This window comes from Trichomycterus rosablanca, chromosome 13 (genome assembly GCF_030014385.1).
Source record: "Trichomycterus rosablanca isolate fTriRos1 chromosome 13, fTriRos1.hap1, whole genome shotgun sequence".
NCBI lineage: Eukaryota > Metazoa > Chordata > Actinopteri > Siluriformes > Trichomycteridae > Trichomycterus > Trichomycterus rosablanca.
The window spans coordinates 3,185,323-3,213,187 of NC_086000.1; the positions used below are offsets into that span (position 1 = coordinate 3,185,323).

The 27,865-nt window shown below is 41.3% G+C and overlaps 3 protein-coding genes across 4 annotated transcripts in view; all 3 read left to right on the forward strand.

Moving 5' to 3' along the window:
• larp1b (La ribonucleoprotein 1B) overlaps window positions 1–2,327 on the forward strand; it is a 32,510-nt gene extending 30,183 nt beyond the window's left edge. For both annotated transcript variants that reach the window (XM_063007131.1, XM_063007132.1), the window contains one exon: window positions 225–2,327. In XM_063007131.1, coding sequence (XP_062863201.1) covers window positions 225–554 — 330 coding nt within the window. In that variant the 3' untranslated portion in view covers window positions 555–2,327. The remainder of the gene's footprint in view (window positions 1–224) is intronic.
• Window positions 2,328–4,072: 1,745 nt separating this feature from the next.
• On the forward strand, window positions 4,073–16,618 carry pgrmc2 (progesterone receptor membrane component 2). Its single transcript, XM_063007137.1, has 3 exons — window positions 4,073–4,431; window positions 11,885–12,040; window positions 13,064–16,618. The coding sequence occupies exons 1-3, from the start codon at window positions 4,083–4,085 to the stop codon at window positions 13,159–13,161; spliced, it is 603 nt and encodes a 200-aa protein (XP_062863207.1). The 5' UTR covers window positions 4,073–4,082; the 3' UTR covers window positions 13,162–16,618.
• A 1,392-nt stretch (window positions 16,619–18,010) lies between these two features.
• Window positions 18,011–27,750, forward strand: asmt2 (acetylserotonin O-methyltransferase 2). Its single transcript, XM_063007298.1, has 9 exons — window positions 18,011–18,097; window positions 21,820–21,912; window positions 22,610–22,784; window positions 23,199–23,328; window positions 23,470–23,538; window positions 25,720–25,838; window positions 26,975–27,112; window positions 27,293–27,415; window positions 27,506–27,750. Exons 2-9 carry the CDS (start codon window positions 21,832–21,834, stop codon window positions 27,715–27,717), a joined length of 1,047 nt encoding a protein of 348 aa, XP_062863368.1. The 5' UTR covers window positions 18,011–18,097; window positions 21,820–21,831; the 3' UTR covers window positions 27,718–27,750.
• Window positions 27,751–27,865: the final 115 nt, after the last annotated feature.

Below are 27,865 nucleotides of genomic sequence, written 5' to 3' on the forward strand. Positions count from 1 at the left end.
GCGCAGGCAGGATGACGTAAAATGTGTCTATGTAGAGAGATCACTAGGTTTCGGACAGACCCTATATGGCCAGAGCCTTCGGACGCCCTTTCTAACCAATGAGCTTAGGTGTTTCAGCCATGTGCATTACTAACACTTAGGGGAGGAAGTAAGACCCATACGCATATCATGGTCCATTCTGGTTCAATGTGATTCTCTGATCTCACTACCCTCCTCCGTTCCAGCCACCAATGGGAGAGGATCAGGGAGGCAGGAGGCGGAGACACTCGTCCTCCGGAGGAGACGAGGGCAGACGCAAGCGCTACAACTCCTCCTCGGAAGCCAAAACGGATTCGACCAATCGGTCCGCTTCTCCGGCAAACACTAAACCCGGGCCGGCAAACGCTAAAACCACCTCAGCCAATCAGCGGGCTGCAGCCAAGGCAGCCTCGGCCAATCAGAGAGCAGCTGCTAAGAGCGCGAACGAGCCTACTTCGGCCGCAAAGGAGGACAAGAAGAGGAATCAGCAATCGGATGCAGCTAACAAAACCAAAGATGGACACGCGGCGAATTAAATCATCCGTTATGGTGCATTGAATGATGGGTATTTTAATCAAATTATATAAAGGCTGTTGTTTTACAGCTACACTGTTAATCTGCTACATGAACCAACTGTTAAAGCATTCAAAAAGTATTCAACCATCAAAATTTCAGCAATTTTACTACTTTACACCCGTAGGTTTATTTTTTATATATATTAGCAGGAACAGCATCAGACTTTCATTTTAAACGTTTTAATCAGGCACAATCGGTATCATCGTTCTGCTGTCTAGTTTGTGGACAGCGCTTTCCTTGTTGAATGTAAATCTCTTTTGTTTTTATTTTATCCTCTGGGGTGCCTTACATTTCAAAGAAAAGTTTGAACTGAATCATATCAGGAAATAGATCCGGACTTTTATCAGACGCGTCGTAACTTCGTGTGTGTGCCTGATCAAAATGACTCGCTTACTAAAATGAGACAGTGTTTATTCGTTTGAGGGAGGGGGGGGGGGGGGGACAACACTGACTAGCGCAGATTGTACACTACTGGAGCAAAAGTATTGGGACACGCCTTCTATTTTTGGAATTTGTGTGTTTCAGCCACAACAGTCGCTAACAGGTGTGATAAATCAATTACATAAAGGAATTGATGACGCCCAGCGCCGAGATTCTGACCTCCTCGGTTCATCTAGCCATCTAGCGGGCATGATTGGCAGTGCCTGCAGCAGAGACGTCTCTGCTAGGGCGGGATGACCGGACTATGTGGGTGGGGTCTTTAAACGCTGTGTAAGGACCCTGAGTGCATGGGTGAAAAAGGGTTCCAAGGCGTGAGCAGCAATCTACCCACCTCGACTGTAATCGGGGATCCTCCAGCAGCGGGAGACCATTTGACTACATTAAATTGGGAGAAAATGCATCAATAAAAATAAAAAATAAAGGAATTGATTGAGGCTTTCTTGACCATCATCAGTACCCAGCCATACAAATACTCTTTTGACTGAAAGGGCACAAATTCCCACATACATACCTCAAAGTCTGAGTGAGAAGCCCTGTCAGAAAAGTGGCTGTTGTTACCACTAAAAAGATCACTTATTAAAATGGGATGTCCAGCAAGCTCATGGTCAGGTGTCCAAATACTTTTGTAGTGCCAAGTAGTGCATCTTATAATAATGCCAGATAAGACACAACATCATGACAACTAAGTGACACTATTTTCATATATATATAGATTTTTTTTTTTTTTGGTGAATCGTGCATTTTGTCATTAATGCGTTTATAAAATGAGTGAAATAAATATATAGAATGATGCTTAAAAAGAGCTGGTGCAAAAAAAAAGGTATTAAAACCAACAGTGTGCAAAGATAGGATTCTTTAATCTGCTATGTAACACCATGATTTATTTTGACTTAAATTAGAAATGTACTTGAAGTTTTATTTTTTATGAATTTTTATTGCTTAGGAAGAAAAAGGAACTATATATTTCCAGATAAAAAAACAAGTTTTACATTCTATCGGAGATGGGATATTTTGTCTTGATTTTATTTGAGTGATAATTAATGATAATCATATTTTTATTGCTGTTGCAGCTTATTCGCTATGAAATACAAAAAGAAACTGTACATAAAAATAAGGAATTGCTCTGATTGGGTTGATTACATTTGTATTGAGCCGTATTATTTTAGTATTGTTTTTTGCTGGTGTGTTTTTCGCATGCATGTCGAGTTCAGTTTTATTTTTCTCTTTACTGCAAATACGTTTTAACTTGTAAAAAAAAAAAAGTATATAAAAAAGTATTAAAACTGTTTATAAAAACCCAAAACTTGTAAGGTGTGTTATTTATAAGTGACAGGAATCTAATAAATGGATTCATTTATTATTGTTTAAGCATGAATGCATGAATGCAAAATAAATATATTAATAATATTTTATTTAATAAGCGCCTTTCAAGACACCCAAGGACACTTTACAATAAAAATGATAAAATACAAAGACAAAGAAACAAATAATTAAGATACAGGTAGGTTAAGACATTATGAATAAGTAGTAAAGACAAAATATTATATAATCTAAAAGATAAAGATAATAAAAAGTATATATATAAAATATTTCTAAATAAATAAATAAAGGATAAAGTACAACTTTGTGTTTACCCAGAAGCTAGCTGGAATAGTTGTGTTTTTAGGCTGGTTTTGAAGACAGTGGCAGATGTACAGGCACGCAGTTCAGAGTTTTGAGCCAGCAATACTGAATGCCCGATCACCAACAGTACGGAGTTTAGAGGCTGGTAATGTAAGGAGATGCGAGTCAGATGAGCGGAGAGTACGTGATGGAGAGTTCGGTTGAAGCAGGCTGCAAAGGTATGATGGGGCGAGGCCATGCAACGATTTGAAAACCATCACCAGTAATTTATATTGGATGCGATACTGGACTGGGAGCCAGTGAAGCTGTTTCATTGAAATAAAAGTGGTTCTTTTACTTGACTATACAACAGAAATATAATAATTAATAATAATAATAATGGAGATATTGTTGATATTCAGGATATATTTAAATGCTTTCATACAAAACTAAATGGTTTTATTATTTAATAATATTTATTTCTTTTCTTTCAGGTTCTCCAAGGTGTTTTTTTTTCAGGGTTGCCACAGTGGATCATTCTAGTCAGCATACCTGAATTGGTACAGTTTTAGACCAGATGCCCGGGCTTGGGACCAGCACTTAGAGCTCACTGACAAGTCCACCTCCTGATGTCCAGACTGTTCGGCCACTTCAGATTTACTTCAGTGTCTTTTGACTTTGTGTACATAGATATGAACCTTGATTTGGTTGGCAGGCTGCACAACACCAATAAATCATGTTTAAAAACCCACCTTTATGTACTCTCTGTGTGGGATTTGACATGCCCTGTCTGTTAGGTTTCCTTTGGGTACTTCAAATTCCAGTATATCCTACAAACCTGTCTGTTCTCTGTTGCACCTAGGCGAAAGGCAAAAAAAACTGCAACCTCGTTCAGGGTCTATTCCCTCTTTGTGCCCAAAGTTTTTAGGCGCTCTGTGCTAACAGAGACCCTGACCATAATAAACTAATTTACCCTGCACAGAATTGCTTATTAGTACTCTTAATAAGATTATATTTTATAATATAAAAAACTGGAACAGTTCTGAAATTGGTGGTGTAGATGCAGCACAGCAACATGGTCTCTGAACATCTGGGTTTGATCCTAATGCAGAGTTTAAACTGTTGATGCCCTGAGATGGATTGAAGCTCTGTCTAGGGTACACAGTGTTTCTGAGTCACCTCGCCCCTGACCAGGATCAAGTGCAGTTGCGGAATTAAAAAATGAATTAATTAGTAATAACGAGGTTTTAGGTGCAGCGTGAATTGTAGGCGTTAATGCAGAAGAACGAACTACAAATCCCATGCGGAATGAGCCAGCCAATCAACAGAGAGAAGCTTCGTTTCTTAACATTTAAAGCCAATCACAAACAGGCTTAGCTGTCAACGGCCAATCATAGGTGCTGGTGGGCGGGGCGCGGTGTGTGGGTAGGGCGCTAACGTGCAGTATGGCGGACGATGGGGACGGCAGCAGCGGAGTAGCTGACACAAGTGGCGGGCAGGGCACAACAACAGAGGAGCTGGATTCAGTGCCCGGTGTCGGCGGCATGCTGCTCAATCTGGGCTTGTTCGTTCTGTTTCTAGCCGCTTGCTATGGCGTGTACCGGCGCTGGTTGAGGAGGTCAGGCCCAGATGGAGCCCGGGAAGACAAGGCCTCGGCTTTGCCCAAAATGGGCCGGCGGGACTTCACTATGGAGCAGCTGCGGGAGTACGACGGCGTCCAGAACCCGCGCATACTCATGGCTGTCAACATGAAAGTGTTCGACGTGACCAGCGGCAAGAAGTTCTACGGGCGCGGTAAGAGTCCGCATGAAGAGCCGCTAGCTAACTTCACTACAGTTAGAATTTTGCCCGCTTAAAATTAGGGCTGGGAGTCGGTCCCGAAAAGAGTCGATTCTCTGGTTTTATGCTTCTGAAGTGAGGAGTCGACTCATGTGTTGGTGTGAAAAGGAATCGATTCTGCTCGAGGTGGCTTGCTGGTAAATTAGGAGATTTAGGGAGTCGACTCTTAAAGTATGCGTTCAACTCTTTTTCGAGCTGTGAATTGCTTGGGAAATAAGTGCATACATTAACACCTAAATAAAAGTCTTTAATTGACTTTGAAAGCTTTTTTAACAATCTAATTAAGGTAAAATGTGAACACATGCGTTGAAATCTAGTAAGGCTGCCTTCAGTCATGATGTTATATATTGTTTAAATTACTTTGAATCGACTCCATATTTTTAAATAGCACTTAAATAGCTGTCTACACAAAACTATAAACCCCATAAAAAAGAAGTAAACATTACCTCAAATTATAAACCTTGGCTTATAAACCCAGACACATAATCAACTAGAATGCTAACATAATATAAAGTAATAATAATATAAAGTAATTAAGCTTCCAACTATGTGGCAACAGTTTGTAGGAAGGCGATTTCCTGTTCCACCTTCAGTATGGTGCACAAAACTTGGTCCATAAAAGACACCACACCACAACCCTGTTAAACATCTACGACATCAACTGGAATGCCGACTGTGAACCAGGCCCCCACCCCTAATCGAGCTGGGCTCCCATTTCAACACAAGATCAGCCACCAGCGGCTTCTTTTCACCCGCCAGAGACGGAGTCTCACATACTTTGCTTGACCATTTTCCTCCCTTCAAAGACTTACGACCGGTCGTGTCTGTTTAGGTGCCTGGCCGGTCAATAGTGCAGCTAAGATCTAACCACAGCTGAAATCCAAGATGTTATATTCTTTAAATTACTTAGAATCGACTCCATATTTTTAAATATGACAGCACTTGCTGTCTACACAAAACTGTAAACACCAGCTCTTCATGTAAATATAGTTTATTAGTCTAATGGTAAGCAAATACCCACACACCACTTTAAATGGTACTTATCATGACCATTAAAAAGTTAACAATTACAGTACACAAGTGTAAAACCAGAAGTAAACATTAACACAAATGAAAAACCTTACCTATTTGTTTGCCTGTCTAGGTGCCTGGCCGGTCAATGGTGCACCTAAGGTCTAACCACAGCTGAAATCCAAGATGTTATATTCTTTAAATTACTTAGAATCGACTCCATATTTTTAAATATGACAGCACTTGCTATAAACACCAGCTCTTCATGTAAATATAGTATAAAACCCCCGCACACCACTTTAAATGGTACCTTTCATCACCATAATTTAAAATGACAAGTTAAAAAATATGCTTTATCCCAAATACTACTGTGTACAATGAGGTTAAGTCCAAAAAAATAGCACAGGAAAAAAAGCATACCTTGTAATAATACTAGATTTATCATCAACCTAATCATAAAACGCTGAATCGAGTCATTTGAGTGAACCAATGTTACTATTCTGAATCGGCTCTTTTGGGTCGTAGCTGACTCTTGAATTTCGATTCATGGATTTGGAGAATCGACTCTTTGTTGAGGCTCAATCAACTCCCTGTTTTACTAGGCAACCTGTAGTGTAACTCTCAAATTAAATAAAACAAATTAAATTTTAATAAGAATCTGTGTTTACATTTGCATGTCAGTTGATCATATCTTGTTGAACTTAATTGCAAATCTGGTTTGAACTTGAAAGTGAGTTTGGTGGACTCGCTACAATCTGTTTACCATACGTAAACATTAATAATTCAGGCGTTGTTAATAATAATTGTTTTTTTCTTCAATAAAAGGAAAACTTAGAAAGTAAAACTATCATAAAATTTGATTCAAAATGAAACTACAGCTGTGGTTGACGTGGACATAGATAACGATAACCACGGTTCAATTACAAATGCCTTCCATGTAAACATAAAGTACACTACATATGCTGAGTGATTCGTTCATTTTATACCCTGCATAGTGCACTTGTGTAGGTTGTAGGGTGCGATTTGGTATTCAGCCCTAGTCTACGCGCAAAGTACTGGCATGTTAACTTCTCAGCCCGCCTTGTTCTTGGCAAAGCCACATAAAATGCTTACAAATGATGAAATACATGAAATATTCAGCTGTCTGACATTTGCACTAGAAATCCCTGGTTTACATTTGCAGCCTGTGAAGTTAGCAGTGCGCTAATGCTACGTTTAGATCCTGGTTGTTTTGAATTTAGGTTCACAATCCGATGCTTATTTAACTCTCAAACTTTGATTCGAACCATCTGATCTGCAATCAAGCATCTTGGCCGCACCTAAGCCTGCTAGACAGGCTTTATTTTGTTTGGTCTGTTCTCATTCCACACACACCACGTGTATATATGAACTACTTTATTAGGAGCACCTGTTTATTCGTGTGATTATTAAACGTTTCAGTCATGCTGCAGCAGCAATGCATTAAAATACAGACCTATACTTAAGGGTATAGTTGGCATGGTTGTTGGTGAAAGGCTGGATGGTTTGTGCATATCAGGAACTGCTGATGAACTGTGGTTTTTATGCAAAACATCCAGTGAGCCGCAGTTCTGTGGGCTGAAATGCTTTGTTGATTAGAGCGGACAGAGGTGAATGGACAGACTGGTTCCAGTTGTGGTGAACTCCAAGAACCAAGCTTGTAAGAATGCACAACACGGGGAAAACTTGAGGCAGAACCTTCAAAGGCAGATGACCACATCAGGTTTCGTGACCATGTGATCAAGTTGATCAGAGAAAAGGCCACTTCATTTCACCCCACAGTATAGTATTTTCAAACTTATGACCAATTCATCGTCAGTTCAAGCAGCAATAACTGTATCTACACGTATTTACGTTCTGACGGGAGTGTGTGTGTCATCCCACGAGTTAAAGGTCATAATATTTCCTGGCCTCGTATTTACATTCGGTTTGCCATGCTGGTTTGAACCTTGACCACTGCCACATATTCCAGTGCTGCTTTTTTTTTATTCTGGTTGATTCGATTGGTGCAGTAACCACATGTTATTTAGCCTTTGTCCTGTTTACGCCAAGAATCTGCTGTTTGCTTTTAACCTCCTGACTTTTGCCTCTATTAGTGGACGCTCAGGAATGTCTGGTGAGAGGGTTGATCCTTGTACTTAATATCATATGATTATAATATTGTGTAATACTTTTTAGATAAGCACATGATCAGGTTTTGTGATGTCCTCTATACCATATATTTAAATTGGTTAATATACTAAATTCTACCAGAAGTGACTTGTTTTAGTCGCAGCTGTTGCTCTCTGATTGGTGTATATGATCAATTGTATTTTTCTGCTTTTGTGGCAGCAGTTTGGGACTTTTCCTGCACAAAGCAAGGTCCATAAACGGGCCTGCACAGAGCCCTCATTCTTACTGAACACCTTTAGGATCAAACAGAACATTGATTGTGGGCCAAGCAACCTCAGCTCATACACAAAGACTTAAAGGGATGCAACCACAAACCTGTTCTTAACTTGCTGTTAGACTGAATTCCCCCTCAGCTTCACTCCCTCACGCTCAGATGGCTCAGCGGTAAGACCACCAGAGCTGACATTTCGAACTCGTCAATCTGAATCTCGGCTCCGCTCTCCGGCAGGCAGGGCGCCTACGTGAACGACGATTGGCTGTTGTTCGTACGGGGTGGGAGGCGGACGGGTCCCGCGCAGAGACGAGAGATCGTGTGATCGGGGAGTGGCTCTCCGTACACAAAGCTGATCCGCATATGAACTCGCCCGGCGCAGGTGAAAAGATGCAGTCGGCTACTGCGCACGGCTCTCCTCAACCAGGGTGGAGGTCGACATCACTAGAGAGGAAGCGTAATGCAATTGGGTGATTGGATACGCTACAAGTCGGGAGAAAAAGGAAAGAAAATGCATAAACAAAATAATAATAATTTTAAAAAACGTTGGTACTGATACTTTAGTGCCAAGTTTGTACTTGACATGCACAAACTGTCTTTAATCAGTATCTTTTAATCTCCGTGTGTGTTTAGAAGAACATTTTTCACATGAGAATCAGATGATGCAGAATCTCGTGTTTTTTTTATATAAGCCACAAAGGAAGAAAGTATCACAACCGCTCACAATGTGGTCATAACAGCTTGGTCATAAGACATGGCTGATGAGGGCAGGTTTTAACATTTATTTATTTATTTATTTATTTATTTATTTATGCTTTCCAAAGGTTATATCAACAGGCAGTGCCCATCGGCGATGCCCTTCACTGCAAACCTGAAGTAAAAATGACCACAAATTTAAAAAGGTGACTTACAGTTCTGACCGAGTACAGTTTGGGCAATTGAGGGTTAAGGGCCTTACTCAGTGGCAACCTGGCAGTGGTGAGGCTTGAACCTGCAACCTTATGATTACTAGTCCAGTACCTTAACCGCTATTGGCAAGTAAATAAATGTATTTGCTTGTTGACCTGCTGGTTTCGATGATCAAGAAACGTGATCAACCAAAACACACTGCATGCCTATAATGATTCACTTTGTAGTGTAGAAATACTTTCAAATAGTTCCAGAATCTGTCAGTCTCTTATCAGTTATAATGACTTGACTATAGCTGGTGACTTCCCTGTGCTCGCATAAATAGGAACAGTTTGGCTGCACATGTTAAAAGGTCCATGGAAAAACGATGTCCACAACGAGTCAGTGTCCACAGTCAAGCAAGCATCCACTGAACTTTAAAGTGTGCACAAGAATACAGAGGATTTGGCCACTCGGGTGGCGCAGCGGTAAAGTACGCTAGCGCACCAGAGTTGGGGTTTCGAATACATCGTATCGAATCTCGGCTCTGCCTTCCGACTGGGCTGGGCGGCTGTATGAACAACGATTGGCTCATAACATATGGTTCATAACATAGCCTGCTGGCTGACTGCCAGCACAGGGCTGAGGAATAATGCTGGTGGGGGTGTGGCCCTCCGTGCACAGTGCCTGTCAACTATATGAACTCGACTCGTGCAGGTGAAAAATGCAGTCTGTACCGACTGTACGTGCCGGAGGGGGCGTGTGTCGGTTGAGAGGCGTCCTCAGTCAGCGGTGAAGGGTCGAATCAGTATAGAGGAGCAATCGGGGTGATTGGACACGACTAGATTAGGGGGAAAAATGTTTAGACTGGTTTAGATTTAACTCCAGCAAGGCTATTAATAGTCGATGTGTTTGGCACTGAACTTCAGATTTCTTCTTTACCGTCATTCCTACCAAATAAGGAATTCGGTTTAGTTTTGGAATGAGTTTGGTGTGTGTTTTTGACCTGTTATGGTGTCTGTAATGGAACAGAACAGCGCTAAAGCATTTCTAGATATGAGAAGGAAGCAGCACTGTCTTGTTGTACCTTGTACAGTAGCACTGAAGGTTTTGTGGTGATCGTCGTTTTGTTTTGGAGTTTGTCCGTGTGTGTGTGTCTGCATTCCACACACTTCAAGCTGCCACGATGTCCTGACAGAGTTTGGAACTCGAACACGGATTTTAAGCAGTGGTGGACCGACCAGTTCTCTTCTCAGGACTGAATATTAAGAACTAATATTTTTTCCACTGATCTGTCGTATTGATACTGAACTTGCCATCAAATGATCCTATTTAGCACGGTGGCTCGGTGGGTAGCACTGTCGCCTCACAGCAAGAACGCCCTGGGTTCGATTCCTGGGCGGGGCGGGGCGCTCCGGGTTCTTTCTGTGCGCAGTTTGCATGTTCTCCCCGTGTCTGCGTGGGTTTCCCTCGGGAGCTCCGTCCACAGTCCAAAAACATGCAGTCAGGTTAATTGGAGACACTGGATTGCCCTATAGGTAAATGTGTGCGTGTGTGTGTCCTGCGATGGACTGGCGCCCCGTCCAGGGTGTTACTGTGTGCCTTGTGCCCATTGAAAAGCTGGGATTGGCTCCAGCAGCTAAGCGGTTAAGAAAGTGAGTGAGTGATACTATTTATAGGATATAGCCTAGTGTTTAAGGACTAGTAATCGGAAGGTTGCGGGTTCAAGCCTCACCTCTACCAGGTTGCCACCCCTGGGCCCTTGAGCAAGGCCCTTTACCCTCAATTGCTTAGATTGTATACTGTCTAGGGGTGGGTTTATAAAATCGATTTTTCGATTCGAATCGATCTTTATTTGAATGATCCGATATCGATTCATATAAACGCGAGATCGATCTTTTAAATGAGCCCCTTTTTACGGTGTACACGGAAATCTGTTACCTTTAATCTCGCGTGACCAGCCGCTGTTTTTTTCGTGCAACGAGATCTGACCTGCACATCAGTTCAGCATGGCAGAAGCTCCAGTAATGCCTGGTTCACACTACATGATTTCTGCCCTGGTCTTCGGCGACTGGTCTGCGCTAGATTTGCCGGCTCGGGAGCGACTCGGCTCTTAATCAATGTGAAACAGCGAGGGGAAACGCACGGGAGAGGTTGTAAACAAGTGGAGCAGGGGCGTAATATATCTGTTGATGCATGCTCAATAATCCAGGTACACAAATCCACAAAGTTGAATCAGTTCATCTGGACACCAGTTTGTTGTAGAGATACGTTTCGTCACTCAATCCGAATGACTTCTTCAGTCTGTAATATAGTTATCGTTCTCTACAAAACAAAATATTTATTAACCTCCAACTTCAGAACAATCCCTGTTGGTCGTGTTGCCAAATCCACTCAGATTCATTTATTTTTTTCTCTTTGATATTACGCTGCTCATCAGCGCACAAACTTTGATCGCTCGCTACTTGTTGGAGTGTATTTTAGGACGTGGTTTCATTAAACCCCTCGATACTTCTCACGTGTGTTTTTGTGACAAAACGTAGTTTGGGAGACCAGACAGACTCATCTGAGATTCCTCCTGGTGATAGATGGTGTAGATGTGAACCCCCCCCCCCCCCCCCCAGCCAGGTGTATGTTTACATTACATATACACTGTTGTAGCGTGTCAGACATATAAAATAATAATAAAAACAAAATTTATGTTACTGTTTTTTGTTGTGGATTACTTATTTATGTAAAAACAAATATTTTTAATAATGAGTGTTCTTTGTACAATTATCACATTCGTTCTCTGTACATCTGTACATATTTAAACAAAACCTGTTAATGTAACTCAAATATGCCTAAAAATCGAATCGAATCGGGACCTTGTGAATTGAAATCGAATCGATCCAGGAAATTAGTGGCAATACCCAGCCCTAATACTGTCACAGTACTGTAAGTCGCTTTGGATAAAGACGTAAATGAAAATAGCTTTTACTAGTTGGATACCTTTACATTAGAGCTGGGTTACATCACCATGGAATACTCTAGACCGGGCGCCAGTCTATCACATATGAAACTTATTTCTAAATCTCTCTCTCTCTGTCTCTGTCTGTCCGTCCACAGAGGGACCATACGGGATCTTTGCCGGTCGGGACGCCACCCGTGGTTTGGCCACGTTCTGCCTGGAGAAAGATGCACTACGAGACGAATACGACGACCTGTCTGATCTCAACGCCGTTCAGATGGAGAGCGTCAGAGAGTGGGAGATGCAGTTCATGGGTGAGCGAGCGCAAGTTCATTTTTATTTATAGCGGGGACCAAAAGTCGTGCTAAGTTACACTTGGCAATAAATGCAGAATAAAGTGGTCAAGGTATTTTTTCCCCATAAGGATGTTTGAGAAACCTGTTATACACCGATCAGCCATAACATTAAAACCACCTCCTTGTTTCTACACACACTGTCCATTTTATCAGCTCCACTTACCATATAGAAGCACTTTGTAGTTCTACAATTACTGACTGTAGTCTGTAATCTGTTTCTCTACATACTTTGTTACCCCCTTTAATGGTCAGGACCCCCACAGGACCACCACAGAGCAGGTATTATTTAGGTGGTGGATCATTCTCAGCACTGCAGTGACACTGACATGGTGGTGGTGTGTTAGTGTGTGTTGTGCTGGTATGAGTGGATCAGACACAGCAGCGCTGCTGGAGTTTTTAAACACCTCACTGTCACTGCTGGACTTAGAATAGTCCACCAACCAAAAACATCCAGCCAACAGCGCCCCGTGGGCAGCGTCCTGTGACCCCTGATGAAGGTCTAGAAGATGAGCGACTCAAACAGCAGCAATAGATGAGCGATCGTCTCTGACTTTACATCTACAAGGTGGACCAACTAGGTAGGAGCGTCTAATAGAGTGGACGGTGAGTGGTCACGGTATTTAAAAACTCCACTTATACCAGCACAACACACACTAACACACCACCACCATGTCAGTGTCACTGCAGTGCTGAGAATCATCCACCACCTAAATAATACCTGCTCTGTGGTGGTCCTGTGGGGGTCCTGACCATTGAAGAACAGGGTGAAAGCAGGTTAAAAAAGTATGTAGAGAAACAGATGGACTACAGTCAGTAATTGTAGAACTACAAAGCGCTTCTATATGGTAAGTGAGTGTAGAAACAAGGAGGTGGTTTTAATGTCATGGCTGATCGGTGTACATGCTGTAAATAGAAACGATGTCTTGATTTACTGTCGGTGTGCTCACGTGGCGTTCTCGCTCTCTGTCCTGTCCCGCGCAGAAAAATACGACTACGTGGGTCGCCTGCTGAAGCCGGGCGACGAGCCGTCGGAATACACGGACGAGGAGGACATCAAGGACCATCTGAAACACGACTAAAGTGACCAAAGCCTGAGACTCGGAACGCTAGCATCCAGCCGATTTGCCCGTCGACGCCCAAAAACCCTGTTCAGCCCAACAACTCGATCCTATTGGACTAACGGAGCAGAATACGAACCCGCTCCAGCATTAAAGCCCCCGGCCGGAAGCACCCGGGAGCGACGGCGCCGTTGAAGTGGTGGCTCAGGTGTAGTTCCAGGGCGGCAGTGGTGCTGTCTCGCGACCTGATTGGAGCATTAAATCTGTACCGTACTTGCCTCCAGGTGTCCCTTTATAAACTAGTCCCGCTATAAACTAGTCCATGCCTTCCTGTGTGTGTTATAGAGCTTCTCGGTCCCGGCGGAGGTGCGCATTCTCCTCGGTTTCTCCACGGCTCCAAAACACCCGGTTCGACCCGTCAGCCGAATAGTAACCCGCCTGAACTGTGCTGAAGCAGGAAATCCAAAATAAATAAAAGCTTTTTTTCCAGGAGTTTGATACAGAGCACGTTTTGGTTTCTGCTTTATTGTTTAACACCGTTTATGCTTCTGTTCCACCCCAGTTTACAGAAATGTATGAGGATGAGCGTACTGGTCTCCTGTCACCGTAAACACTGGGGCAAACCTGTACCCCATATACCATGCATATCAATGTAGGACTGAAGGAATGAAACGTCACGATCGTTTGCCACGTCACTGCTCGGAAACCACGTTAAGAAAAGCTCCGACTGCTATAAGAGGGAGAGAGAGAGAGGGTGAAATGGAGCTGGTTACGCCGTTACACACCTTGTTTTTAAACTGGCAAGTCGGGTTCAAATGGTGGGATTGTGTGGGGTGAGCGGTCCTGTTTAGCCTTAATGTGGGTATTTTTGTGCGTCAGTCTGATTGTATGGAGGTTTAAGGGGAATAGCAGAGGTATAGCGGTTTCAGAAAAGCCAAAATCAGCAATCAATACGGCCAAAAGTATGTGGACACCCCCACCTAATTCCTGACTTTCGGGTGTTCCAGCCACACCTATCGCTAAATAAATGTAAATAACATGGTTATAACTTTGTGGCTATTTCTAGTCCAGCTTGTCTGTATTGATGTGTGCAAATCCAGCTCCATAAAGACCGGGTTTGTTAAATTTGGGTTCGAATGGACTCCGCCTGACCTCTGAAAGGCACTTTGAACTAAACAGGCACAGAGTCCCACTTGGTGAAGACTGGGCCGGTTCTTAAACGCCACCCGGGGTTTCGGAACGGGATGTTGTACAGGCTCGTGGTCAGATCAATAGAGTAGAGAGATAGATGGATGGTTATTTGAGCAAAGCTACAGTTGAGGCTACATGGCCACTATATTGGTCACTATATTGGTCTTAATGGTTCTCAGTTGGTCTTAGGAGGGGAATTTAATACTGAGAGTTCAAGGCTCTTTATCGTTAAGCTGTGTTACCACCACCGGGCGCTAACGTTGGGCCCTCTGAGCAAGGCTTAATCCCAGGTTGCCTGGTTCGTATCCTGTTTTAGCTGCACATTGTTCTCACTGGCAAATTGAAGTCGGAAATGTTGGATGGGACTGATTTCAGAGCTGCACCGTTCAGACATTATTTAGGTGTTTTAAATGCTTCTCTTACTTTTTAGTCATGACCTGCCATCCATCCATCTAATCTAGCTTTGTCCAGAACGAACCAGAATACATTTACATTAAAAGTTAAAGAAAAAACAGATTGTATGGTCCAAAACTGAACAACTGGCAACCTTGGGTCTTGAGCTTGAAATGCTGTAGTGGTAAAATCAAATCCTGATTCTGTTATATATACAGTCACTTAAATCCTGTGCTCTCCTGATTTATAACGGTACGAGCGCCCTGTACGTTTGGCAATAGGAGACCGTCGGTGTCGAGGTGGCTGCACCGCTGTTTATTCATCCGGCTTCAGAAACTAAACTAAAGGGAAAATCAGCATCCAGGCACTTCAATCAGTTCACTCACTTTAGATAACCTGAGAGATGGAAATTCTCGCCCACCGCAGTAACAATCTGTGCCTTATTTGTCGTGTTAAAAAAACAGGAAACTCCTAAATGGCAATATGGGATAAAATCGAGTGAGGAACAGGATGACACAATTTGGGAATGGGATTGGTTCTTAAATGCTTTACCGCTGATGGTCGATGATAGAAACCTGAGAGTGGTGGAAGTTTGGGGCCACTGAGCATGAAGTTATACTTCAGTGATCATTCTTTATGGAAGGAACTTGAGTCGATTTATTTGGGGAAACGTATGTTCTGGTATGTTCTGGGAGAGGAAAATCATATTTAAAGAGTAATATTGTGAGACCAAAGTAATAATAATAATTAGTGTAAAATTCTATAATTAGGTGGAGAACGTGCCACTTCTGATTTATGGGAACAAAGTCTTAATATATTGTAGATTAATAAGTTGTCGGATTTACTATTATATATATATTTACTATTATATCTCCTGGGATCCCCCAGGAGAGGAGGACGAATTGACTACGCTAAATTGGGAGAAAGTGACCGAGAAAATGCATCAATAAAATAGAAAAAAAAAAAAAAAATCCTTATTGGGAGATGGAAGTTCTAGTATTACGAGTTCTGATATTAAGACGACTCAATATTTAAAGAAAAAAGTCAAAAGTATTGATTGATAAGACAAATCGGATATAGGCATAACTAAATGGAGCTGGATTCTTCAGAATATAGCCGTAATTATTTAAGAATGATGCAGTTTTCAAAAATAATCGGTTTATTTTTGAGTATTTGCGATTTTTCCTTAAATATTAAACTTTGTAATGTATTATGCAATCTTCCTCTCAGAACACTTTCCCATCAAGTACCACCCATCACAATCTCTTCTTTTTTTTAACAATACCCTCCCTTCCTGAAACCTTTGTACCCTTGCGATCAGATCTTCACTTGTAAAATGCTCAGACGGCGATACGAGGCATGCTGCAGGCACAACACCCCCCTCTCCCCACCTGGCTGCCACCTTGTACATAGACTTTGGGAAAGTTTTCAGTGTTACTGCCACGTCGCTGTAGTTAATGGACTCTGTGTACTGTGTTGTATCGGCCATAAACCTGTTCTATCATTCATTCTCTTGATTTCGTTGGTTTTGTTTTCCTGCTGCAGTTCTTTATTTGTACGTGTGTGTGTGTGTGTATGTGTGTGTATGTGTGTGTGTGTGTGTGTGTGTGTGTGTGTGTGGAAGAAACAGTATACGAGCTTTTCGGGAGCGCATACGAGCGCATGGTCGTCGACGTCGAATCACTTTTTGTTGTTGAATATTTTCGGGATTGAAAGGGGGGGGGGTTGGTTTCTGTAAATATGTGCATCATTTTATTAAAGCATGTTCAGCATAACCATGAGCTGATGAGGTTTCTGCCCATGTGACATATTTAATTGTCGGGACTGTGTGAGCGAGCGAAAGGACGAGAGACGTGACGATGCTTAAACAAATAAACTGATTTGGATAATAAAACCACCTCTGTGTCGTTCTTGTGTTGTTTTGCGGTACGATAACGAGCACAATGCCCGGCTCTCATGTTTACAATCGAGGGGGGGGGCGTTTTGTGTCGTAGCTCATAAAACTCACGCTCGGTTTGTTTGGAATATTTACAATCGCTGTGGAGTTTAGTGCTTCCTCAGGAAAAGCTTTTTTTTATTGAGGACTTTGCTAGCTTGAACATTAGAACACTCAGCCGTAACATTAAAACCACCTCACTGTCCATTTTATCAGCTCCACTTACCATATAGAAGCACTTTGTAGTTCTACAATTACTGACTGTAGTCCATCTGTTTCTCTGCATGCTTTGTTAGCCCCCTTTCATGCTGGTCAGGACTCTCCCAGGACCACTACAGAGCAGGTACTATTTGGGTGGTGGGTCATTCTCAGCACTGCAGTGACAATGACATGGTGGTGGTGGTGTGTTAGTGTGTGTTGTGCTGGTATGAGTGGATCAGACACAGCAGTGCTGCTGGAGTTTTTAAACACCGTGCCCACTCACTGTCACTGCTGGACTGAGAATAGTCCACCAACCAAAAACATCCAGCCAACAACTGATGAAGGTCTAGAAGATGACCGACTCAAACAGCAGCAATAGATGAGCGATCGTCTCTGACTTTACATCTACAAGCTGGACCAACTAGGTAGGAGTGTCTGATAGAGTGGACAGTGAGTGGACACGGTGTTTAAAAACTCCAGCAGCGCTACTGTGTCTGATCCACTCATACCAGCACAACACACACTAACACACCACCACCATGTCAGTGTCACTGCAGTGCTGAGAATGATCCACCACCTAAATAATACCTGCTCTGTGGGGGTCCTGACCATTGAAGAACAGCATGAAAGGGGGTTAACAAAGTATGTCGAGAATAAGATGGACTACAGTCAGTAATTGTAGAACTACAAAGTGCTTCTATATGGTAAGTTGAATCTGATGCAGAAGTGAGGATCTCTAGTTAGTTTAGTGTTGTATAATAGTTTAATTAGTTTGACTTTGCTTTCTATTGCATTTCATTATAAATGAGCTCCAAGAGTCTGCAAATTTGAGTGTAATTTAATACTGTGAACACCCTTCAACATGGCGACAGGGGTGGCCTGTAGGAGGACCAGTAAAAGGGGAGTAAATGAGGGTGTGTCCATACAGTGTTGGAACGCAACTTCAATGTTCGTCCGCATGAACGTAAGTGGTTTTTTACTTGGTGTTTGGCGCCACCTGCTGGTGAGTTTAAGAACAACACGTTTCATGTGACTGAGGAGGAGGAGTGAAGTACAGCAGCAGGGCTTCGATCACACAGCGATCTGAGGGGCTGTTTTTGACTGTTTAATAATTAACTGGACCTGGATCAATGCGGTCAGTGGAACAGCAGTCCGTTCTGGCAGGATATCACTTCTAAAATCTACTGAAGAACTGATCAGAACACCGAACGAGTCTTTGTTTGGTCTTTGTGTTGGGTAAGTGTGAATACCACAACTTGTGTGATCTTGTTGTTGTGATCTACTGAACTGGTCATGTGCTGTTTCTCCCAGCCTTTACTGCATTATTACGTGTATTTAGGAACATATTAGGGATATATGTTACATTTTTTAAATACATATTAGGGTCATTCTATAATTTGGGGGTACATTTCACATCACCAAAAAAGTACAAAAACAATGTTCTCTCTCTATAGAACAATCAGTGGTTCAGTGGTTCAGTGGTTCAAGTTAATATATTCCTTCAGGGTAACATATCCACTAGTTGCAAAGCTTAAACATTAATTTATTTATTTTTTTTTAAAGGGAAAGGATGTTTTCGCTACTCAGTTTGTCAACTATGTTACGGACAAACTGCATGTCATTACAGATATTTGCTTAAATCCTGCACTTTAAGTAAATCCTGCACTTTTTTTTATTTTATCTTGAGTCTATTCTACCATATATAAAATGATGTTTAAAAATAATTTTAAGAAATGATTTTTTTTCAGACATACATGTGATATGTTCAGCACTGTCATTAAGGACAGGAATATTTTTTATAATAAAACTACCATACAGGTCATTTTGATAGTTTTAAGAGATGTTGTGCAAAACTCCAAACAGTATAGATGTGCAGTGTACTTTAAAAGCTATCAAAAGCACCATTTTAGTTATTTTAAATGTGAAAAAATGAGGTGTAACATAGTTGACAATGAAAGTCACTCAGTTGACGCAATTAACATAGTTGACTGGACACATTATTAACCATAAGCACTATGTTTATTTCAGGGCAGGAGTACAAAATTAAATAAATTAAATTAAATAATAAAATAAAAAAATCAAAAAACAGGGACATTTTGTAGCAATCGCCTTGTTTTTGATGCCGGGGATTCTGAGACCGTGAAGCATCTTTTGAGTCTTTGAGAATTTTTCAGTTTTTGAATTTCTCTGTATAATTTTGAGTTTTCTCTCCTGACCTTTTTTCTTCCAGATTTTTTCTGTCTGAAACATTAAAATACAATTATATATAATATAGATACAGATAATGTAACTGTGTTTATAAGAATGGAGACCTTTTACTTTGTTACACACATTTTCTGTTGAATACATAAACCTCTTTCTATCTTGCTGTCATAAATCTCTACCTCGTTTCCTGCGGCTGATGGTCCGCTGATGGTGGCTTGGTGTAGCTAAGGTGTCAAGCCTGCACTTTCTTTCTCTGCTTCTCTGCTGTGCTTTCCTCCTATAGGCCCTCTTGCTTCTTTTTTCTCTCTCACTCATCTCTGCCACTGTTTTCACCTTCCCTTGTGACCTGAGCTTGTGCCATGCCTCTCTTTGCTTCTCTAAATATGCTGCCCTCCTTGCAGGATCAGCATCCCTGTATCTCCGCTGTTTCTCAGCTGCTGACACCTGTTTAAAACTATTGGATTTTTTTAAAAATGTGTTGCTAAGGGAGAAAGTGAAAGTGTGCCAATATGAAGAAGAAGATATACTTTATTTGTCATATATGCATATACATGTACAGTACAATGAAATTCTCTCTTCGCACATCCCAGCTTGTTTTGGAAGCTGGGGTCAGAGCGTAGGGTCAGCCATCGTACGGCACCCCTGGAGCAGACAGGGTTAAGGGCCTTGCTCAAGGACCCAACAGTGACTGCATAGCAGAGCCTGGATTTGAACCGCCAATCTTCAGGTTGATAGCCCTAAGCTCTACCCACTAGGCTACCACTGTCCTAGGCTATATGAATAACATGTTGTGATGTAAACTACTAGGTAACTTAGTTGACAGGTAACATAGTTGACAGTTTTCCTATTTTGACCCATAACTTCAGTGGTAGACCTTGCCTGACTGACCACATGTCATTTCTTGAACAGATTAATGTCTAATTTGAACATACAATTGAATTAAAATCATTAAAAAATTTTAACCATAACAACGTATGTAACATAGTTGACAGTCAATTAATATACTCATTGACAATGTTCTATTATAGATAAAATATTGAAAAAAATAAGAGGACACTCACCACAGTTTGTTCAATATACCCTCCACAGAGAAAAATTATATCATGTAATGCTGGTCACATGGTTTTAGGACAAACAATTTTTGAGTTGCTGAGTGGAGTTCTGTTAGTAACATAGTTGACAGAACTTTTGCGGACATTAATAAATTAAGATATTTAAATTATTTAAAAGAGGAACTCAATTTTAAAAATATTATTTTTCTTTTGTATTTAAACTTTTGAAATAAATAAAAAATAGATGTTGTTGCTCTTAATGATTTTATTCATTATTTTAAAAACCAAGGCACCCTCAACTGAAAAACGGACACAGCAAAAACTGTTCATTTAGGAACATCATGACAAATTTCAAGCTAAATGAAGCATAGGATGCACATAATGTTTTTGTGATATTACAACATGTTTTCCATTAATAGGTAAAATATGACATTTTTGAAGAAAATAGTTAGAATAAATATAATTATTATCATTGGACATGGAATGCACCCCAAATTATAGAATGACTCATTTAATATGACACGTAAAAAACACGTTAGTTAACACTGTTCCATAATGTTAGAGCTTCTAGAATGAAACCATACATACACGGTGGGTAGCACTATCGCCTCATGGCAAGAAGGTCCTGGGTTAAATTCCCAGGTGGAGAGAACCGGGTCCTTTCTGTGTGGAGTTTGCATGTTCTCCCCGTGTCTGTGTGGGTTTCCTCAAAGTGCTCCGGTTTCCTCCCAAACTCAGTTTTGGCTGAACTGAGTGGTCGGTGTGGGCTATACTGTTTCAGGACATAGACAGGATCAGGACTTTATTTATCAGCATCTTGTTAATCTAGCATAGGTTACTCATATACACTGATCAGCCATAACATTATGACCACCTTCTTGTTTCTATAATCACTGTCTATGTTATCAGCTCCACTTACCATATAGAAGCACTTTGTAGTTCTACAATTACTGACTGTAGTCCATCTGTTTCTCTACATACTTTAGCCTGCTTTTACCCTGTTCTTCAATGGTCAGGACCCCCACAGGACCACCACAGAGCAGGTATTATTTAGGTGGTGGATCATTCTCAGCACTGCAGCGACACTGACATGGTGGTGGTGTGTTAGTGTGTGTTGTGCTGGTATGAGTGGATCAGACACAGCAGCGCTGCTGGAGTTTTTAAACACCACACTGTCACTGCTGGACTGAGAATAGTCCAACAACCAAAAACATCCAGCCAACAGCGCCCCGTGGGCAGCGTCCTGTGACCACTGAAGAAGGTCTAGAAGATGACCGACTCAAACAGCAGCAATAGATGAGCGATCGTCTCTGACTTTACATCTACAAGGTGGACCAACTAGGTAGGAGTGACTGATAGAGTGGACAGTAAGTGGACACTGTGTTTAAAAACTTATACCAGCACAACACACACTAACACACCACCACCATGTCAGTGTCACTGCAGTGCTGAGAATGATCCACCACCTAAATAATACCTGCTCTGTGGTGGTCCTGTGGGGGTCCTGACCATTGAAGAACAGGGTGAAAGGAGGCTAAAAAAAAGTATGCAAAGAAACAGATGGACTACAGTCAGTAATTGTAGAACTACAAAGTGCTTCTATATGGTAAGTGGAGCTGATAAAATGGACAGTGAGTGTAGAAACAAGGAGGTAGATATATGCTGCAGGATTAACCTCTTTTTGTTTGATTATTATTCCAGAATTTAGTCACCATGGCTGAACATCTGTCTCAGAGTGAACTGGGCTACCCTTTTAAACTGCTGGAGTACCTCAACGGCTTTAGAGTGTCCAAGGTTGGATTAAGGCTTGTTTTCATTTTGGATGTTGTGTATTATAGGGTTCGATTCTGTTCATTTCTACCTGCATGTTTTGATTGGCCTGTTTATTACCGCCAGATGTGTAAACTGTCACCTACTTATACAGCATACAGATGTTTTTTTATTAATTGGATTGAATATGACTGCTCTTGTATTTAGGAGTCACCACAGTTGATCTGGTCCACATGTCAGACTTGGGACTGTTTTTCCGCCAGATGTTCTTCCTGGCACAACCCTCCTATTTCTATCCGGGCTTGGGACCTGAACTGAGTGCGCACTGACAAGTGCACCACCCAGTGGTTAGGCTGTTTCAGCCACCTCCCCCCCCCGGACATTAGTCAATAATGTCTGTGCAGACACCCAACGGGCTGATAGCACTGCCGGGATTCGAACCCTGAATAAATGAAAATACAAAACCAAGGTATAAATAAGTCAAAGTACAAAATGTAATGTGAAAGAATTGGCAGTTAATTGTGCTAGCCTACTACCGCTGGGATCCAGGGTTCAAATCCCCAGTGGTGCTATCGGCATAGCGGGCATCTACATCTCCACCCTGGATTAACGTCTATCCGGGTTGTGTTACAGCACCGCTTCACAGTTGATTTTAATCCCTGAGACCATTCGGTTACAGACGGCACCGAAAATTTACCACTGATCTGTTTTCCATCCTCAGGTGATCTTCTCAGCATGTGAGCTGGGTGTGTTCGACCTGCTTTTGCGATCCCAGAAGCCCCTGAGTGCAGCTGAGGTGGCGCAGGAGCTCGCCGCAAGCCGTGACGGCGTGGAGCGGCTCCTTGACGTGCTCGTCGGGATTGAGATCCTGGAGGTGGAGCTAAGACAAGGCACAGGTGAGGTTCCTGAGATCGGAGTCTGCAACCTTCAGGATTGTGGTTTGTACAGATGGATTACAGTTTAGATTTACTGGTTCCACACAGAGCTGCTACTCGAAAAGAAATAATTAGTGGTACAGCTGGGGGGTAGCTCAGAGTTTAAGGTACTGGACTAGTGATCAAACAGTCACAGCTAATTTTCACTGTTGGGCCCTTGAGCAAGGCCATTCAGGATCTGGATCCGTCTGCAAGAAGCCCCGGGTACAAGAAAGCCTGACCCTCCTCAGTCAGTATCCAAATACTAAGATGTATTAGCTCCATTACAATCTAAGTGAATATGAACTAAGATAATGTTGGTTAATATAAGACCAGGATCAGAAATAAATCAAGATCCTTCAATATAAATCTCTGTCTTCTGTCTCCATTTCCCAGCATATTACAGCAGTACTGATGCTGCTAATCTGTGTCTGGCCCAGAAGAGCCCCAAATCCCTCCATGACATGATCATCTACCAGTCACAGACCATCTACCCTCTCTGGAACAACCTGGCGGATGCGGTCAGGTGAGGCATCATACTGAACCCAGTCCCAGCACCCAACCTAAATGTACCTAACTGGGTACATCCTAATAAATGCATTATGTGCTTCGAGACTTGGGATTCACTGCAGAGGAAAAAAATAAGGTTGTATATAATACTTTTCAGGGAGGGCAGGAACCAAAACGAAAAAACCTTCGGGCTTCCATCAGAGGACATCTTTTCAGCCATATACAGGTGAGCTTGTGGTGTCCTCTTATATTAGTTATATGTTAGAAATGCATTAAACTTCCAAATAGTGGTACATTATGATCACAAAACAATTTCTGCACTATTTTTGACATAATGCCACTTAGAATTTCACTGTTTTTGGTTGTAAGAGCTGGAAGGACAGAATTATTGTGCCCCTAGTGGACAAATGTATAGAAGAGACCCAGGGACTGAAACTAAACGTCCAAATGAATGTAGGTTCAGCCACATTCATTGCTGTTCTAGAATGACTGAGCCATAAAGGCGGGGCATGATCAGACATGGTATAACATTACACAAAAGGCAGGTGAACTGGTAACGGGTGAGGGTGTCATGATTGGGTATGAAAGGAGGGCATAGTCTTTGCAAACAAAGAAAGTTCATGGCTCATCACTTTATGAGAGAATTGTTCAAAAAATGCTCTTAATGCAGGATGATTCAGGTTTTTCACCAACTTCCATACATAATATTGTGAAAGGATTCAGGGCATCCAGAAAATCTTACTCCATTAAGGACAAGACTGGAAGTCACCATTAAATACCCTTAGATGTAATTGTACGAGGACTAGAAACCATCAAGCTATGAGCTTGGGAGCATTTCGGAAAAGCATTGTCATTTAACGTCCGCCGCTACATCCAATCTACCTAAAAACCTAAAAATCGTAAAAGAAAAAGAAAGCCAAGTGTCAGTTCTGTGCACAAACGAGGGCTGAACTCATCTCAGAAGGATCGACAGGATCAAAAGTCCAGATCTGTGTCCTTAAAATTGTCATTAATAAAAAAGGTGATTTAACACAGTGGTTGTGCAGAAATCAAATTCCAATACCAATTTGCTGTCGGAGGTGTGTTTACTGTCTCTTCCAGTTATAATAATTCACAAACTGTTTATTATACATCATATAACACCGTTATATAATACAAGGACAGTGCCGGCCTAGTGGGTAGAGCTGTGAATTACCAACTGGAAGGTCGTGGATTCAAATCCTGACTCTGAGCAAGGTCCTTCATGCTCTCGGCTCTTGAAGCGCCGTACAATGACTGACCCTGAGCTCTGACCCCGAAAAGCTGGGAACTGTGGAAAATGCATTTCATTGTACGGGACAGGTGTAGATTTATATATATGATAATAAAGATGTTCAGTCTGCCCTGGATTATCCTAGTTTGTGTCCACAACCAAAACTATTTTGAATCTAAATTTAATAAGGCTTTTTACTTTTTAAATGTCACTAATAACATTGGTGCAGGTTGGCCGAATTGTCGTACTTATGACTTCAAACCCATCAAGTACGAGCTTCTGAGGAGCACTTGAAGGTAGCATTGTACCCTGAGTAATAATGAAACCGATCCAGTAACGGGACTTTTTAGTGTGAAATCCCCTTCCAGTTCCTCACAGCACCATCACATATTTATGGGTAAAAAAATAAGTACAGCGAGATCGATCAAGCAAAGTGTTTTATTTCATTATTTTGGCGCTCTGGATCACAGAATTTCAGAGCTGGATTTTAGAAAGGTGCAGCCAAACAGAAAAATTGAAAATCGAGGCTGTGACCTTTACTCGTTTCCTCATTTTGGTATTTCGGATACCTCAGCTGTCACTCTGTGTGTGAATTTTAAATGTCAACACACTCTGTTTTGGCAGATTGTTTTGGGAGCGGGTCTTCATAAACCCATTCAGTGAGCATGTTTGGATGAAGGTTTCCAGACTTGATCAAAACACGCAAGCAGTTGTGTCCTAGTGGTTAAGGAACTGGACTAATAATCGAAAGGTTGCAGGTTCGAAACCTCACCACTGCCTGGTTGCCACTGTTGGGCCCTTGAGCAAGACCCTTAACCCTCAATTGCTTAGACTGAACACTGTCACAGTACTGTAAGTCGCTTTGGATAAAAGCGTCTGCTAAATCGCTCTTACTGGACAGATGTGTTCAGCCGTGTGTGTATTCTGTTTATATCCATCACTGACTCACACACAGTCACACTTACTCAAACGTGGGGTCACTTTAGATGAACCAGTTCACATTCTGCAGGTTGTGGGTGGAAGCCAGAGTTTCTTAAAAAAGAAACCTCATGAGGATTGAACCCAGGAACCCACGATGCTTTATAGCACCCACTCTTACTTCTCTTTCTTATTTGGATTTACTCTGTTGGTATGTTCTTTATTGATGTGTTTTAGGTCAGAGGACGAGATGGTGAAGTTCATGGGTCTGATGAACTCATCGTGGGTGATTGACGGTCATGCTGTAGTCACTGCGTTTGATCTGTCCAGATTTAAGTCCATAGTGGATGTTGGAGGTGTGTTTACTGTCTCTTCCATTCATAGTAATTCACAAACTGTATATTATACATCACACAATACAGTAATATAATATAGGAACAGTGCCAGCCCAGTCACGGTTTACGAACTGCAAGGTTGTGGATTCGAGGTCTTTAATCCTTTCGACTCTTGAAGGCTGTACAATAACTGACTCTGAACTTTGACCCCGGCTTCCAAACAAACTGGGATGCGTGGAAATTTTTTTTATAGTACTGGACACGTGTAGATGTATATATGACAAATAAAGATGCTCGATCCACAAATAAAACTATTTGCATTTTTTCCCCACCATTGAAACTGTAAAAAAAATATGGTGTAGGTTGGCCGGACGTCTCCATCAATGAAAAAAGTCTTGAATGCCCAATGTAGTAAACTCTCGTTCTTCATGTTTTGTAGATTCTCTTATTTTAAAAAGCTTTTGTAATTAAATAAGTGATTTTTTAAAAACTTTTATATCATTTTTTATTTTCCTTTCCTTTGTTATGTGTTTAGTTTTTGCTTTTCTTTCTTTTCTTGTCTGTTTCTTCTTTCATAATAGTTTTAACTGGGCAGGTAGACAAAATATATTTTCTATATTATTATTATTATTATTATTATTATGAACAGCATGTTTGTTGAATCAAGTTTATTATTATTATTATTATTATTATTATTATTATTATTAACAGCATGTTTGTTGAATCAAGTTTATTAATATTATTATTATTATTATTATTAATATTATTATTACTATTATCATTATTATTATTATTAATATTATTATAATAATTATTAGCATTATTATTATTATTACATTATTAATATTAACATTATTTATTATTATTATTATCATTATTATTATTATTAATATTATTATTATATTGTTATTATTATAATTTTTATTATAATTATTTATCTTTTTTATTGTTATTCTTCTTATTATTATTGTTATTATTTACAGCATGTTTGTTTAATAAAGTTTATTATTTTTGTTATTATTATTATTATTATTTTTATTTACAGCATGTTTGTTTAATAAAGTTTATTATTATTATTGTTATTATTGTTTTTTTTTATTATTATTATTATTTAACGTTATTTTTTATTAATATGATTTTAATTCTTCTCTCTACAGGCTGTTCAGGTGCTTTGGCCCGTGAGTTGGCTCAGACCTACCCTGCTTCTACAGTGACAGTCCTGGACCTACCGCAAGTGATCCAAACAGCTCAGAAACATTTTTCTCAAAGCGACGATGCCATCACGTTTCAGGAAGGTCAGATTCTGTTGTTTCTAATCTGTATTTTTTAATTGAATGAGATACGACTTGTTATGAAGCTCGGGTGGTACGGTGGTCTGTTATGGATCTCAGCGGTGCTAGCTAGGATAGATTTTAGGGGGGGGGGGGGGTAAATAGCTCTTAATCTAATACTCATGAGTGTGTGTTTTTGTAAAGGCGACTTTTTTAAGGAGGAGCTTCCTGCTGCTGATTTGTACGTTTTGGCGAGGATCCTTCATGACTGGAAGGAGGAGAAGTGTCTTACACTGCTGAGGAACATCCACACGGCCTGCCATCCAGGTGAGCATCACTCCAAGCTCATAGCTGTGAGTAAGAGAATGATGGATTAATAACCTGTGCAGTAGGTGGATTGATACCCTTTCTCTGTAGGTGGTGGCGTTCTGCTAGTGGAGGCGATGTTACACGAGAACCGGAAAGGACCCCTCATGGCTCAGCTCTTCTCTTTGAACATGCTGGTTCAGACGGAGGGGAGCGAGCACCCGCCCTCTCACTACGTGCACATGCTAACGGCGGCGGGGTTCAGCGACGTGCAGGTGTGCAGGACAGGAAAATCCTACGATGCCATTCTGGCTCTCAAATGACCAAAACAGGACGCTGAGCAACAGACTGTACTTTCATGCTGTTCTTCAATGGTCAGGACCCCCACAGGACCACCACAGAGCAGGTATTATTTAGGTGGTGGATCATTCTCAGCACTGCAGTGACGCTGACATGGTGGTGGTGTGTTAG